This window comes from Solea solea, chromosome 21, assembly GCF_958295425.1.
Source record: "Solea solea chromosome 21, fSolSol10.1, whole genome shotgun sequence".
In the NCBI taxonomy this organism is placed as follows: Eukaryota; Metazoa; Chordata; class Actinopteri; order Pleuronectiformes; family Soleidae; genus Solea; species Solea solea.
In genome coordinates, this window is record NC_081154.1 from 12,188,843 (window position 1) to 12,204,001 (window position 15,159).

Here is a 15,159-nt window from a genome sequence, read left to right on the forward strand (position 1 = left end):
AGCTCCTCTGCACATAACCAGAAAGGTGCAGACTCAAATAGATGGCCTAGATTTGATTTATTAATGCAAGCTGCTGGAGAATTCTTTTGTCTCCTTTTTCACCTGCATTTCCCCTTGGTAACTTTATATAAAGCTGACTTTTCTTTCAGATTTTAGTACATATTTCTCTTCAGGTTAATATTAAGGCATATTGTGGATGAGTTGCTCTGCTTCCACATAAAAAAGCATGCGATTATCACGGTAATCAGTGTCATGGGAGCTGGCATTATTGGCACAAAAGCACCACAGATGAATGTAGACATTTAAATGTACGGAAATGAAACCACATCAAAACAGGTGAAAATTAAGTGTCAATCAAGTGATGTCAGATATCAAGAATGGTTATTTATTGTAGTAAAGTATCAGTAAATGACACACGTTCATCTACTGTACTAGACTAGACTCATATATTTTAGCTGTCATTAACATAATGCTTATCTACTGTAGGAAAAGTTTGCTGTGATTTTCTTTTGCATAATTTCTTCAGAACTAAATCTATCATATGTGAGTAAAAAAAAGAAACCATTAAAAATATTTTGAGCAGTGAACCATTTCCATGACCCTGAATGTCCTCAGTGTGTTCATAGGTGTCTTGGTTTATTGTTAAGTTCACACCGTTAGGTATTCTTTGAGTTTGTCCATGATGGCAGGCATCCTGTCTGCGGGTATCAGCATCACAGTCCTGAAAGGCTTCATGGGGACGTCGTCAAACGACCACCGGCCACTCAAACATGAGTCTGCCTCCTCCTGAACTGAATAGTGGAACTTCATGATGGCTTGCTGTATGGAGAATTTAGGAAATCGTTATTACTTAGACATTTATTTCAGTCAAAAACTCACCAGATTTGAAAATTGAATGTTTTTAGCATCTTAGCTCTGATCAGAAATAACTGAAAGGGATAATGGAGAGTGATGAACAAATTCTTTAACATTTACCTCATAGAAGAATTCCTCCTCTGCATTAACAAAGATGTATTCCTCTTTGGGAGCACCTCCTCTCGCTGGGATACTCTTGGTTGCCTCTTTGCAGGTCTTGCTGATCATTAGACAATAGTGGCACCTCCCACTGGGTTTATTCGTCGTCTGAGCTTCAGCTAGTTCTTCCCTGGAGGAAATTAAGTTTTTATTTACTTTCCTGCGCACTAAAAGTTTCCAAAGAACACAAATTATCACCTCATAAATATTACACAGGAAAATAAAGATCATACAAACGACCCTGACATGAAAATGTCCGATTGAAACACTGATAAACACAAATGTGGAAATACAATTATGTTTCTTTATTCTAAAACACCACCCTAGCACAAAGAATAGACAATCAAGAATGCTTAGTAATGATAGCATCCCAATTTAAATGTTATTTAGAAGCAGTATTATTTCAGTACATACATGCAGTGTATGTATGTATGTATGTATGTATGTATGTATGTATACATATAAATACAGCACAGCTCAGACGCAAGCAGCAAAAGTGGAATTAAGTGCTCCAGTGGGAACAGATTCTCTTATAAATTATACAAAAGAGTATACGTTGTATATATTCGACCCAATTTAAGTATAGGTATGGTGATGCATTGTATTTCCATTCCTATAAAAAGGTAATTCAGCTGGCTATATATGATATGTGGTAGATTTAGCACCTACGTCAACAGAGCAGAACTTACTGGAGCTGTTTGTGCAGAGGGAGAGCGATCTGTGGCGGTACATTGATGAAGCGCTCACTCAGCAGGAAACCCACAGGCTTGCTGGTGTCTTCGAGGATCTGCTCCAGCTGCACTGTTGAGCTGTGGGTGGAGTTCTTCTCACACTGATCCAAGATCAGCTCCTTCACCTCCTCCACAAACTGCACACCCTGTCAGCAACATAAGACACTTCAAATAAAATGGGCCACAGTGCCTGATGTTCATTATTCAGGAAGGTGCTTCTCTGTTGTTACCTTTCTCTCCGTTAGGTTGAGCATAGTGATGAACCCAAACACTTCATTCGGGTCGTCGTCATCACTGTCCTCTGGCACATCAGCTTGCTGGAGCAAAGTTTAAAAACAGGCAAAACACGTTAGAGTTTAAATAGCTGAAAGGTCACCTGTCATATTTCAGATGAGCTCAGAAAACTGAGCAGCTCACCTTAACAACACTTCCGACATGATTCTGTTGGATGATGATGTCCGTCATCTCTGATGTATTTACATGGGCCTTCAGGAAGAGCTGCATCCAAACATTACAAAGGCAATGTCAGTGGGGTCATGCTTTGGCCCCACTTATTACAGATGATCAAGTAACCTTATACAGTCACCAAACAACGTAATTAGAAAAGCCTATGAGCTTTCATGCAATCTGAAAACCATGTGGCACAGATTAATACCCAAAAAACATTCAGTAACAGAGACTGGCTGAAAAGAGATCAAAGGAGGATGGCAAGACTTTTAAATAAAAACAGTCAACTGCTCAGTAGAAAAATATGGTCTAATTCATCAGAATTTCTGATGAATGACCCATTTATCTGCTGTAACAAGTGAATTTCCACAGTGTGAGATCAATAAAGTCTAATTTAAAAGATTATTTTCAGTATGATTAGACACAGTGTCACAAAAATTGTACTTTCAGTGACCAAATCGAAGTCCAATAGAACGAATGGGAAGTGGAACATTAACAATGCATTCATAACTAACATCTTTAAGAATCAAGTGCCTCAAACACTTAGGCTGCAATGGGAAGAAAAGATGACACTGACACACACATGATGTTCCTAATAAAGTGCTCAGTCAGTACAAACCTGTTGCAGGAGTTTCTTGATGCCATTGAAGTCGCTGTGTGAAATTGTGTGGGCTTCAAAGTCCACCATGACTTCCTGCATAAAAAACACAACACAGAGAACTATTAACAACAGAACCCTGCAGCAATGGGTGTATTTGTTTGAATGGACGTTCTCGAGTATATCTGGGAGTCTCGTTACACTCAAATGAAGCAATGTAGATTCATATAAATTATTACAATGCATAGTTAACATTACACTGGTGCAACAACGCAACTTTTTATACAAGTTATCTCATTGTATCTAAATACCATATTTCAAACCTGCCTGTCAGCAATTACTGCTCCAGTCGACAGCTGGGTAAGCTAGCTAAGCAGCTACCTAGCAAGGCCAACAAACAAAACAAACGAATATCCGGTGCTTTTACCTCATTGATCTCTTCCTCGCTGTCCTCATCTCTGGAGTCGTCATCGTCCTCCACATTCTCATCCGAGCTGTTATCACTATCCTCAGGATTTTCACCCAAGCCCACGGCTCTCTTTTTCGCAGACGAAGCCATGCTGCACAGATAACACGCGTGTCAACGGAGTGGGCGGGGCCGAGGTTAGAGTTCGGTTACCCAGTTCTTAATAAGGAAGTGAAGCTGCCATTACGGCTCTAAATGCCGACGACTTCCTATTTGCCGCTGCTACCGTCAGAGCCGGAATGTCGTCTTATGACCCAGTACTAAAATGGAACCAACCATTTACAAAGAGGGGTTGCGATTCTTCAAACTACAACAAACATACAATGATGGTGTTATAAATTTGTATTCGCATAATATATCATTTAAATATTTACAACAATAGTCGACCTAGTTAAGTCTATTTTTACATAAACGTTATATTTTCAGAGGCTAGTCAAATCCCCACTGTGTGTGTACCCTTCCTACAGTGTCCGGAGTCGGATATCCGCTCAGCTGAGCGAGCAACTCAAGGTACACGAATTTTGTGTAATATTTTTGTCTATTTTTGTCATAAATTATTTATTATTTTACCAAGCGAAATAGACACATTGTTTTTCGCTCGACACGACGGGTATGTACAGTTAAAGGGCCGGTTTCTTTAGCTGATCTGTCAGTCATTCTTACCAATGTAAACAATAACACAAGAAGACATTACGTGTTCCATTACACACACTGTTTCAGGAAAGGCACGGATGTGAGGCTTTGTTGCTTATTATTTGTTCCTATATACAGTGCAGTAATTGTGACTCAACAATGACACTCGTTTATCCGTGGTCAAACTATCTGACGCTGAATTTTAACGACCTCCTTACAAGGGCTTTTACAGTAAAAGATCCAATAGAGACTGATTTGTAAAGGACATTAACATCCGGATTTCAAAATAAAAACAAAGAGCACCGTGTCTCCGAGTTCACATTTGAATTGGAACTATTATGAAAATCCTGGAGACCTAATTATTGCACTTTGAGCTTTGAGCAACTGTATTAAGACAATTCTCTGAAAGAAAAATTAAATAGTTTGTGTTTGTATATCTACTAGTGTACTGTGTATAAGACATTTTAAAAGTACAGTTTTAGAGAGGTTTTGAGTTAAAAGTCCCATATTGTCACTTTGTAACTCTCAATTTGAAATGTAATACTTTTTCATAGGTTCTGACCAGGACTGGCTAGGTTGTGTTCAGGACATCTGTGACTACTACTAGCATAATATAAATGAGACATGAGAATTTTCAAGTTAAATATCCCATATTTACACCTTTTAAGCTAACCCATTTACAGTATGTATTTTAATAAAGTATTTTATATGATTTTATAATTTTTTCCATTCAAAAATGTGCAAAACGTACAAATCAGCTTGACGTGTTGGGTCGCAGGCTTTTTACCGTAAGAACTTTGTAAGGAGCGTGTTAAAATTCAGTGTCAGGTTGGCTGCAGTCAGTAATGTTATCAGCAGGATGCATATGACAGTTTGAGGGTGTATCTTAGCTAGTTGTGTCTTTCACACCCACTCTCATCAGTGTTTATGTATTTTAAAAGCTGAGTGTTTGACTGTAGCGTTCATACTCCACTCTTGTTTGTGGTGTTGTTTTCTTGCATATCCAGGTTGTCTCTTCACCTGACATTATCAAGATGCATGTGCTGCTTCTTAAGGAGCCTAGAGATGGAGAATCTGGACCTGATCCTTACATCAAGGTAGATGCAGGTTTTGCTATGTTAACTTGTAACTCATGATATTGACATTACAGATATTGCAGTATCACATTACAAGCACCATATGATACTTTCTGACATGTTGAAGGGTTTGAGTAGGAGAAGCACACGTGTAAATAATCAAATAAGTGATGGTTAATTTCCATTTAGCTTCATAAAGTGTGCATGATGGTTCACTGTCGCACTGTCCTGACTTCCTGAAGTGAACCAAGCCATTTGTTATGTTATCAATGTAGTAGTTTCCTGCTGAATCATGTTTAAGTGTCTGCAGTGAAAAAGACCAATATGATATAGCAGTAGTTCAGTTTTAATACTTTAATATTTATATTTTGATTGTTATTTACTTTTCTATTCACTAGGAGCTGGCGTCACATGGCCATAAAGCCACCCTTATTCCTGTGCTGTCCTTCAAGTTTGTTTCACTCAACACCTTATCAGATACGGTAAATTATATTGTTTAAAATAAATATTTTTTTTCTTTTTTTATATATCTTTTCACATTTCATGGTCGTGACTGTATTTATTTTTGTTTTTTACAGCTTTTCCAACCAGAGAAATATGGAGGTCTTATATTTACCAGTCCAAGAGCAGTGGAAGCTGTGAAGATGTGTTTAGCGACGGAAGAAAGAAGAGCAGGTGAGATGATACAATACACTATATAACAGAAGTACTCGTGTAATCAGTTAAATTTACTGATCCTGTTTACTGTATGAACTGCTAGCTGAGACTTAACGATTAATTCTACTTTGATTAAAAAAAAGGTTTTCTAACTGTTTCCTAATTTTGATTTAGAGTGGAACAGCTCTGTGAAAGACAAATGGAACACTAAGTCCATCTACGTGGTTGGGAAGGCAACAGCTGCATTGGGTAATTAATTCACATTTGGAAAAACACTTCTGTCCATCTTATTTTGCACTGTGCTTCTTTTAAACCTATGTTAATTCTAAGAGTAGTGTTAGAGTGCTGCAGGCACCTGGTGCTCACAGGAACATGTCAAATGATGTTACTGCCCTCAGTCATTTGGAAATAGGTTGTCCACAAGTCACAGTTTGCTGCGACGCAGGTGCAGCACAATCCTGACATGTGTTTCACCTTTGTATGTGGTACACGTCAGCAGTTTGATCTCTTTGTTGTCACTTTTCCGAATAATTGTTTTGTGGGCTCTGCCTTATCCCCATTAGATATCTCATTAATACCTTTTTGTGTTTTATTCACAGTACAAAATCTAGGTCTGAACCCTGTGGGTGAGGACACAGGGACGGCAGACGTGCTCTCACGCGTGATAATTGAACGTACGCTATGGTTTTTGTAATTTTAATTGAAGGTTTGTGATGGATCAGATAACTAATATGACCCTTCACTTAATTCCCCTCATACACTCAGGAGAGGACACAAATATTCTGCCACTCTTTTTCCCCTGTGGCTCAATCAAAAGAGAGGTCTTGCCTACGGCTTTGAGGGAAAACGGTAAGATTTTTTCTTCCTTTGTGTTCCACAATTAAAACTCAAGGTGGTTAAAGTCCCACAGGGTTCCACTAATTATAAAATAATAATTGCTATACCTTTTAACACAGCAGGGATTGGTTTCTTTGTTTCCAGGAGTGCCCCTAGAGACACTGACTGTCTATCAAACAGCGGAACATCCGGATGTGGAGAAAAATCTGAAGAACTATTTCACGGAGCAGGTAAAATTAAAAACATTTAAAATAATACTTTTTCATGTCAAAAATGCTCATTTGTCCGTGCTTTGACAGGGAACTCCTGCCAGCATAGCTTTCTTCAGCCCATCAGGAGTGAAATTTTGCCTAGAAGTGGTGCGGAGGTTGTCTGGTGAACAACTGACTCAGATAAAGGTAAAGCCTCTTCATCGAAAGTGATCAGTAGATCTCCAAAACCTCTCTGAACGTGCCTTTAAATCAAATGTCTGTATTTCCAGTTTGGAGCCATAGGCCCCACCACGCGAGATGCAATGGCAGCAGAAGGCCTGTGTGTCAGCTGTACTGCGGAAAAGCCGACAGCTGAACACCTGGCAGCAGCGATCGCCAAAGCTCTTCAGTAACCAACCACCACAGATCCAATCCCGTCCACTTTGTATATTATTTATCTATTTAATTGTTTGTCTGCTTTACTTAACCTGCTCGTTCAACACTGAGAAATTATGTAAAATGTATGTATTTTCAATATTATGCCATGTCAAGTTTGCACGGGGAATGTAGTGTATATTTGGGAAAATAAAGTTTGTTCATGGTGGTTATTCAGTTTTCTGTCACTGTCGTTATTCACATGAAAGCAAAAGGTCTCACTTCTTTCTTCAGGGCATTTAAAACCAATGGAGCGCGTATCACACACTCATACAATGCACTCAGGTGGATCAGTTGCAGACAGTAAAAGGCAGGTTTGCTCTTCACTCAAGGGTGAGAAAAGTGGGATACCACCAGTGTGTCGCACCTTCTGTGTAGGTGTGTCAGGAGATCCCTATAAAACACTGGCTCCTCACAAGCCACCACATCACTTGTATTTATCCTCCAACGCCACGATGCTGACATTTAACCAGCTGATCATTTTGCTTTTTTTGACCAGCATCAGCTCAGCTGGTGCAGAGAAACTTTTCCACAATCGGGACCATTCTGATGTCCGAGCACTCAGTTCTCACGAGGCCGAGGTCATAACTGATGATTACACAGCAGAGGTAATAGCTCACTGTCTTTTAAGCATTCTTATACCTGATATTGTACTTCTTGCATAAAATGGCTGGATCTAAATGTAACTTAACCCATGTCTTGTATTTAGTTATTTCTCTCTAGATATGGTTTTATGAAGCCAGTGAACTGGGAGGAGGCTGAGTTTGAAGGCGCATACACAGACTTCAGTGATGATGATTTCCCGGATGACTTTCAAGCCATGCTCCAGGAGGGAGCGTCCGTGTCTCATTCACGGGATTCCCCTCAAGAGGATGATCAAGATCTAGAGAGCAAAGCTTTTATTTCAGCACTTAAAGACTTCCAGAAGATGTCGGGCCTGCCCGTCACAGGCGTGTTTGACGACTCAACAAAGCTGGCAATGAACAAACCAAGATGTGGCGTCCCTGACAAGGAGATGGACCTGGAATCCTCTGAATACAACAGTGTCTTAGACACTGAAAGCAGTCCTTATGATCCTTTTAATGAGACTGACAGCAACAGTACAGCAAGTGACATAACCAGTGTCACTTCTTTTGGTGCAGGAAACTCCTCAGAAGACTACTCATTTAATCTTAACGACACAGAAAGTGTCCTCGCAGGCATTTTCAACGACACCAGCACAAACTACACAGACGAATTCAGCTTATTCAGTGACACCCCCACGAACAGCTCGCACGACATCACCACAGACAGTCAAGCGGTAGATACGAGTGCAAACGTGCATCAGAGCAAAGCAGTGCGACGCAGGAAACGTCACCTCGCAGCTCTCGTGTTCAAGAGAAGACGCAAGAGAGACCTGAGCGAGACGGGTTACATGGCCTTTTCTAAGAAAGTGCTGAGGTGGAGGCTCATTGGCGAAGGCTACAGCAGCCAGCTGTCTGTCGACGAGCAGAGGTACATCTTCAGACTGGCCTTCAGGATGTGGAGCGAGGTGTCTCCGCTGGAGTTTGTGGAGGACACACGTTCCCCACTGGAGGATGTCGACATCAGGCTGGGCTTTGGTACAGGTACTTCTCAGCCATTACATATGAAACACAGGACGACATGTAGTCTGGAAGACATTGTTATTACGACATAAAGGGCACGTGCAGTTCTTTTAAAACTCACTTGCTCATGAACATACAGTATGTACAGAAATAAAAATGTAGCAACAGCTATTGGGGAAGCTAAATCTCTCTTTCCTTCCCCTTCCCCTCCAAGCATGGCGGAGAAATAATACTGCAAAAAGAAAATGGTTGGATAAAATAAATAAATAAATAAATTCTTCAGTTGGCAACATCTACATAAATTAGTTATAAGTTATACAAAGACAATTTGCCAACTTATTCTCTTCTTGTTTCAGTGTATTAAAATTCAAAAAGTATTGTTTGTCCACTAAAAGCATCGTGGTCCATCATGCTGACCTCTGTGAAAGATATGTTAAAAAACACAATAGTATATTTATTTTATACTAAATGGAAATTATGTCACATAATCTTACACACTGGACCTTTAAAATGTATACTTTAGAGCAGGGGTGTCAAACTCATTTTTGTTCAGGGGCCACATACAGCACAATTTGATCTCAAGTGGGCCGGACCAGTAAAAATAGTAAAATAATAGCATAATAACCTATGAACAACAAGAACTCCTTGCTTTTTTTCTCCTTTGTTTTACATTTAATGAAGGATATTTTTTACAAAACATGAAATTTCTTGAGAAATATAAGTGCAATTTCAACAATATCATGCCTAAATATACTATTTACACATTACACTGGATCTAAAAAGGCACAGACATTTAGTCACAGGTATCTGGAAGAGAAAAATATGGTATTTGACATTACGTTTAGATTGTAATCGTAGTGTGAAATTTTAACAAATTCATCCTGTGGGCCGGATTGGACTCTCTGGCGGGCCGGTTCTGGCCTCCGAGCCGTATGTTTGACACCCCTGCTTTAGAGAGAAATACTGCCTCCGAAATAATCACGTAATTAAATGATTACGATATGGTAACTGTGTGGAGCGAGTAGCTCCACACAAGTAGCTTGAATATTGCACATATAACACATTTTTAGCTGTCATATGCACGTTGATGGTTTTGCACAAATAAACAAGCGCACCCTTTTTGAGATTCTTTGTCACTGTGTCCCACACAGGAAGGCATCTAGGGTGTAATCAGAAGTTTGATGGCACGGGTCAAGAATTTGCTCACGCGTGGTTCCTGGGTGACATACACTTTGACGACGATGAGCATTTCACTGCTCCCAGTGCTGCCAGTGGGATCAGTCTTCTCAAAGTAAGAACGCTACAGTAGAGCTGAAGGTTGAGGTGATGTTATTCTGACATTTTTTTTTTCCATCTGTAAGGTGGCAGTTCATGAGATCGGTCACGTCTTAGGCCTCCCTCACATATACAGACCTGGATCTATAATGCAGCCCAGTTATCTGCCACACGGCTCTGGCTTTGAGATGGACTGGATGGACAGGAAGGCAATACAGCACCTCTATGGTACATGGCTACAACACCACCTAGTGGACACATTGACACGCACGTCCAGGGAAGGATTCCTCTTTAAAAACACACATACACTCACACAAAAATGTTGATTTTCTTGACTCCAGGGGGCTGTAAAGGTCGTTTCAACACTGTGTTTGACTGGATCAGAAAGGAGAAGACACCGTACGGGGAGGTGGCCATCCGCTTCAACACGTATTTCATGAGAGACGGCTGGTACTGGCTCTATGAGAACAGAAACAACCGCACACGTTACGGTGACCCGGTCACACTACAGATCGGTTGGCGTGGGATTCCTGTGGATGGAGTGGATGCATATGTCCATATGTGGTCCAGAGCAAGAGATGCTGTTTATTTCTTTAAAGGTAACATGATACTTTACAACATGTAGATATTACTCTCAGTGGAGCAGCAACTCTATGGAAAACAGAGGTGTCAAACTGGCGGCTCGCAGGCCACATGTGGCACCAAATTGATTACATGCGGCCCATCACTTAATATCATGTTACAATAGCCCCTTTTCCACCAACATATCCAGAAACTTTTATTACCAGGAAAAGAATTCCTGCTAATCTGTGTAGTTTGCGTTTGGAGTTTTAATTACAGTTGTCCATATTATAATTGTCTTAACATGAACTCTAACTTTATTTTTGCATCACTACTGTAAGTATACATCATTCCACATTCTGGGTGATATCGTCGTTGCGAATATTGTGTATTTCCTTCTCTAGAAAGACCCCCTCTTTACCAGACTCGACGCCCATTGGCCACCCGAGGTCATTTGAGTGTGACACCTCCTGATGTAAAGACATCTTGCCCAAGTGTTTCTCTTTTGTGCAGGTACTCAGTTCTGGCGGTACGACACAGAGAATGACAAGGTTTTCAAACAGGACTCAGAAGGGCATCGCTATCCAAGGTTGATCTCTGAGGGTTTCCCAGGGGTTGCCAGTCCCATTGACACAGCCTTTTATGACAGGAGAGACTCCCACATCTACTTCTTCAAAAACACACTTGTAAGAACGCTTTCCTTATCTTCTCTTTGACAAATTGAAAACTGACGTGGGGGATTGTTGGATAGGTTAGACACAAGAGCGGTGACGTGACAGCGTGGGTCAAATCAAGGCTCAACTGCTAATCAGGCAATGTCAAGTACGCTCCAGCTCTAAAAGAAATCCCCAGGAAACTACATTTTATGATTATTTTATTACTTGATTAACTGCACATTTGCCAGGGAACATTATTTAAAGCCGCCAGTGTGATGAAATGACAAACACTATTTTACTGAGAAACACAAAGAAAGTCATGTTTGTCATTTGACAACAGTGTGAATCTTGTTTCTATTGGAAAGATGCTCACTACAGTTTTGAGGCAGGTCCTGTCACATTACCTCACAATTAATGAATCTATTGGGCCATATAAAAATACATTTCTCAAGTTGTTTTTAATCAAATTACCACAAACTGACACACAGAAAAGCTGGGGCCTGTTATTACAGTTTCTACAGCACATAATGAAACAGTCATGTAACGTCAGCTCTGTGCTGTGACGCAGAGGCCTAAAGATCGTCTCTAATATTTTAATTCACTTCTGACTTAAGGGACATTTAAGCAAAGTCCTCCTTGTTTTGATTTGTAATACAACAATTACATTTGTAGAGCAACTGGATGCACAATAACCAAAGCTGTGACGAGACCAAAGCCCAGGCGGATTTATTGTTTCTCCGCATTGTGAGGGAATGTATTCTTGCAAAGAAACACCTCTTCTGTGATTTGTTGTTTTCCTGATGTAATTTAATTGATTACAGTATGAGAGGGGAAAACAATTATCTGTTCAAACAGGTGTATGCATTCAACGTCGAAGCCAACAGCTTGGCAAGAGGCTTCCCCAGAAACATCAGAGACGTTTTCCCTCCCGTGGCAAGCGGAGACCATCCAGATGGCAACATCGATGCCGCCTACTTCTCCTACACCCACAATGCCATCTTTCTACTTAAGGGCACGCGTTTCTGGCAGGTGGTGGGCGGCCGCGATCGCTGGCGCCGGCCCTTTGTACCACGAAATGGCCTGCTGCCACACAAGGAGGTGGATGAGCACTGGTTCGACATCTGCAACGTTCATCCCACTGCACTCAAACTAACCCGCTGAGATCTAATAAACGCCATTGATGTGTTCCGATGAGCTCCAAAACAATCCCGCTGATAAAGAAATCCAGAACACATTTATTTCTAGTTTTTTAAACACACTGTTTTACATATCAATGTGTAATGTAGCCCGAAAGCTGCTTTCTGTAAAGCTTGACTTTGAAATGGAAACACTTACAAGGAAAAAGCAATGATTGTGCAGAAACTAATGAAATAATATTAAAGCTGTGAAGTGGCTCTTCATATATTATACACACTTACACACTGGGCCTTTGTGATTTAATCAAATGTTTTCATAAACTTAAATGGGTAAACTTCCAGACTGATGCATGGGGTTGTGCGTACAAAAAAAAGGAAGCATCTTGTCATGATTTATGACGTTTATCATTCAATGTATTCCAGGCAATGATTTATGACCGAGAGTCATTCAGTTTCCTGTGCCGCGAGGAAGGATACAAACTTATTACCACAGCCACTCGTTGTGATGTGACAATGACAGAAGTGCAGATATAAAGGGTCTCTTGACAATCCTCGCTATCTGACTTCATATCTGCAGAGAACGTATGAGTCTCACTTTCCTTTAAATCACCCGCAGAAACGTATACAGATCCATATATCTGACAGAAAATAATATACTCCTTCCTTACAGTGCAATAAGTTTTAGGCTTTTATGTGAGCGTAATCAGTTAAAAAACGAAGCAAAACTTGGTCATGAAGAACAGCGACTTGGTGACAAATAAATCGACACACGTTCAATCAAAGAAGAGAAAAGACATTTAGATTGAGGCAAAACTGATTGAAAAGGGAGACTCATCTCATGGCTAAATGCTGCTTCATTTTATAGTAATCATTTGAGCACGGTGCAGAGGAACAGACATTGATTGTGTAATCAATACGTTACTCGAATGCTCTTGTTAATGCGGCTCATGTGAGGAGACCTGGGCCCTGGTGGACCTCGGGTAACTAGCATTGTGCTCCAGGCACTCCATAGGCTATATTAATAAATTGAAGAAGAAATCAATTACAAGTAAAAGGGGTGAAAATGTAAGCGGTGCCACTGCGATGGATGTCACAAGGTGATGAGTTTCTTTCTCTGCGGAGGCAGCAACAGCATACAAATACAGTAAATGTCCTTAATCTCTCTCTGCTTAGAACATTGTTGCGCTTGTTTTCTTGGCATTTCAAGGGTTTGGTAAAAAAAATGAGAAATACTAAGTCGCAGTGAGCATCAGGATATATACATTTCAGTTTGTATTTCAAGAGATTATGTGTGGTGGATCGACATCAGGACAAACAAGCTTGTGGCATTGGGCCTAGTTTTGAGTTAGACTGATTTTTGGCATTTTATAATGTTTGAAATTGACTGATATTACTTAATGAATTGGACAACCCTTACTTATTTATGTCAGTTTAAACCTAAGTTGTCTAAGCCACTAACACTTTATTATTTCATCCCAAATGTATTTAACAAAGTCTTTTGGGTGAGATTTTCTGATGTTTCATCTATTCAATACTTTACACATTTGTATCAGAGGCAAAACAGCAAGGGAAGCTCTGCTTTCACTAAAATGTGATAAAATAAATGGTCAAACATCTACTGAATGTATGTATGTATAAACAACTGGCGCTGAAATGAGCTCCCCCTGTTTCACACATCAGCATCCACATCAGTTTGTATAAATGCAGAAGAGTGAGACAGATGATAACTGTTGGTCTGCAAGTAAACTTTTTGCATACACACCGATAAGTGATAGTGAAGTTGACCTCTGTATTTAATCCGTCTGCACGGTCCTTTTTTCCATTAAAAATCAGTACACTTTGGCTCCTTTGTGTGAAGATTTGGCCAACTTTCCTGAACGCATGTTCAGTATCAAATAAGTAATCAATGTCCAATCCTAAGATGTCTTTTTGAATATAATGTATTTATTTACATCCCGGGCACAGGTACGGTTCAGATCTACATCACTTTCTATTATGCAACGTTGGTAAATTAGGATACAAACTGTACACATATGCCTGAGGATAATGAATGACCTACCTATATAACCTTTGAAACTCAGATAAAAACAGACAACCAGCAAAACAAAAATTCAAACTCATACATCAGCCCTTGGCAGCTCTATAATATCTAAAGACCGGTATCAACAATGGCTTTAGAAATATTCATATCAGTCGACCTCTAGCCTAGTAAGGGGCTTTCCAACTACAGTGTCACTGCAGTCCCTTGTACATACAGTAAGTGATCATAAAATAGAAGGGGCTTTTCACAAAGTCATTGCTGTGGAATGACAGAAATAATCTGTTCCAACTCCCCTGTACAAGGATTTCTACGTGAACAATGATAAACATATTGTAATTGAGAATGAACTCTCGTGTCTTTGACTGTGATTCACCAAATATGTTTGTTGCTGAAGTTCATTACTCGGTGGTTGACATCCCAGCAAGAATTATTGACAGACTAATATGAAACGCAGTGCAGGGGATAATGCAGTACAGTGGAGGTTTGTGATCTATTTGTTTATCCCATTATGAAGCACCATACATCTCCTGCACCCTGGAGTTTTGCATACAGAGAATGTGAGTCCCCAGCTGCCACGCTGCACAGCTCAATGATCTGTGCTTTTTTTTTCCTTCTCTCTCTCTTTTTTCTGCACTAACAGTGCTGCCTGCCACCGAAGCTCCCATCCCGACACCGCGGGCTTCTTTGGATGTGACTAGGATAAATGAGATCAGTCATGCTGATGGAGCCTGAGCTGCAGCAGCCCCAGAGAAATACCAAAAAACCTGTGTCATGCCACAAGAATCCACATGGGAGGCACTTGAGAAACAGGAAAATGAG

The 15,159-nt window shown here is 40.3% G+C and overlaps 3 protein-coding genes across 4 annotated transcripts; 2 read left to right on the top strand and 1 right to left on the bottom strand.

The window, feature by feature from the left end:
- Window positions 1-615: 615 nt before the first annotated feature.
- Window positions 616-3,401, bottom strand: bccip (BRCA2 and CDKN1A interacting protein). Its single transcript, XM_058620140.1, has 7 exons — window positions 3,218-3,401; window positions 2,812-2,886; window positions 2,163-2,243; window positions 1,976-2,062; window positions 1,704-1,891; window positions 976-1,144; window positions 616-819 (listed from the first exon to the last, which is right to left on the bottom strand). The coding sequence occupies exons 1-7, from the start codon at window positions 3,347-3,349 to the stop codon at window positions 649-651; spliced, it is 903 nt and encodes a 300-aa protein (XP_058476123.1). The 5' UTR covers window positions 3,350-3,401; the 3' UTR covers window positions 616-648.
- A 239-nt stretch (window positions 3,402-3,640) lies between these two features.
- uros (uroporphyrinogen III synthase) lies at window positions 3,641-7,262 on the top strand. 2 transcript variants are annotated; one of them, XM_058620141.1, is made up of 10 exons: window positions 3,641-3,766; window positions 4,897-4,986; window positions 5,364-5,447; window positions 5,544-5,640; window positions 5,797-5,871; window positions 6,222-6,296; window positions 6,388-6,471; window positions 6,604-6,689; window positions 6,759-6,857; window positions 6,941-7,262. In XM_058620141.1, exons 2-10 carry the CDS (start codon window positions 4,924-4,926, stop codon window positions 7,061-7,063), a joined length of 786 nt encoding a protein of 261 aa, XP_058476124.1. In that variant the 5' UTR covers window positions 3,641-3,766; window positions 4,897-4,923; the 3' UTR covers window positions 7,064-7,262. The 2 variants fall into 2 exon arrangements, with proteins under 2 accessions (XP_058476124.1, XP_058476125.1); XM_058620142.1 differs by lacking the exon at window positions 3,641-3,766 and adding an exon at window positions 3,773-3,866.
- Window positions 7,263-7,540: 278 nt separating this feature from the next.
- mmp21 (matrix metallopeptidase 21) lies at window positions 7,541-12,513 on the top strand. The gene is made up of 7 exons (XM_058620139.1): window positions 7,541-7,693; window positions 7,795-8,692; window positions 9,823-9,962; window positions 10,033-10,174; window positions 10,288-10,545; window positions 11,021-11,193; window positions 12,019-12,513. Exons 1-7 carry the CDS (start codon window positions 7,541-7,543, stop codon window positions 12,322-12,324), a joined length of 2,070 nt encoding a protein of 689 aa, XP_058476122.1. The 3' UTR covers window positions 12,325-12,513.
- Window positions 12,514-15,159: the final 2,646 nt, after the last annotated feature.

Bases quoted from the DNA above. Each gene is read 5' to 3' on its own strand.
- mmp21 (XM_058620139.1), top strand. From the start codon at position 7,541: ATGCTGACATTTAACCAGCTGATCATTTTGCTTTTTTTGACCAGCATC. The intron at 7,694-7,794 runs GTAATAGCTCAC...TCTTGTATTTAG, and splicing joins CTGATGATTACACAGCAGAG to TTATTTCTCTCTAGATATGG. The intron at 10,546-11,020 runs GTAACATGATAC...TCTTTTGTGCAG, and splicing joins TGCTGTTTATTTCTTTAAAG to GTACTCAGTTCTGGCGGTAC.
- bccip (XM_058620140.1), bottom strand. From the start codon at position 3,349: ATGGCTTCGTCTGCGAAAAAGAGAGCCGTGGGCTTGGGTGAAAATCCT. The intron at 2,887-3,217 runs GTAAAAGCACCG...TTTTTTATGCAG, and splicing joins GCGAGGAAGAGATCAATGAG to GAAGTCATGGTGGACTTTGA. The intron at 2,244-2,811 runs GTTTGTACTGAC...GTTTGGATGCAG, and splicing joins TCAAGAAACTCCTGCAACAG to CTCTTCCTGAAGGCCCATGT.
- uros (XM_058620141.1), top strand. From the start codon at position 4,924: ATGCATGTGCTGCTTCTTAAGGAGCCTAGAGATGGAGAATCTGGACCT. The intron at 5,448-5,543 runs GTAAATTATATT...TGTTTTTTACAG, and splicing joins TCAACACCTTATCAGATACG to CTTTTCCAACCAGAGAAATA. The intron at 6,297-6,387 runs GTACGCTATGGT...TCATACACTCAG, and splicing joins CTCACGCGTGATAATTGAAC to GAGAGGACACAAATATTCTG.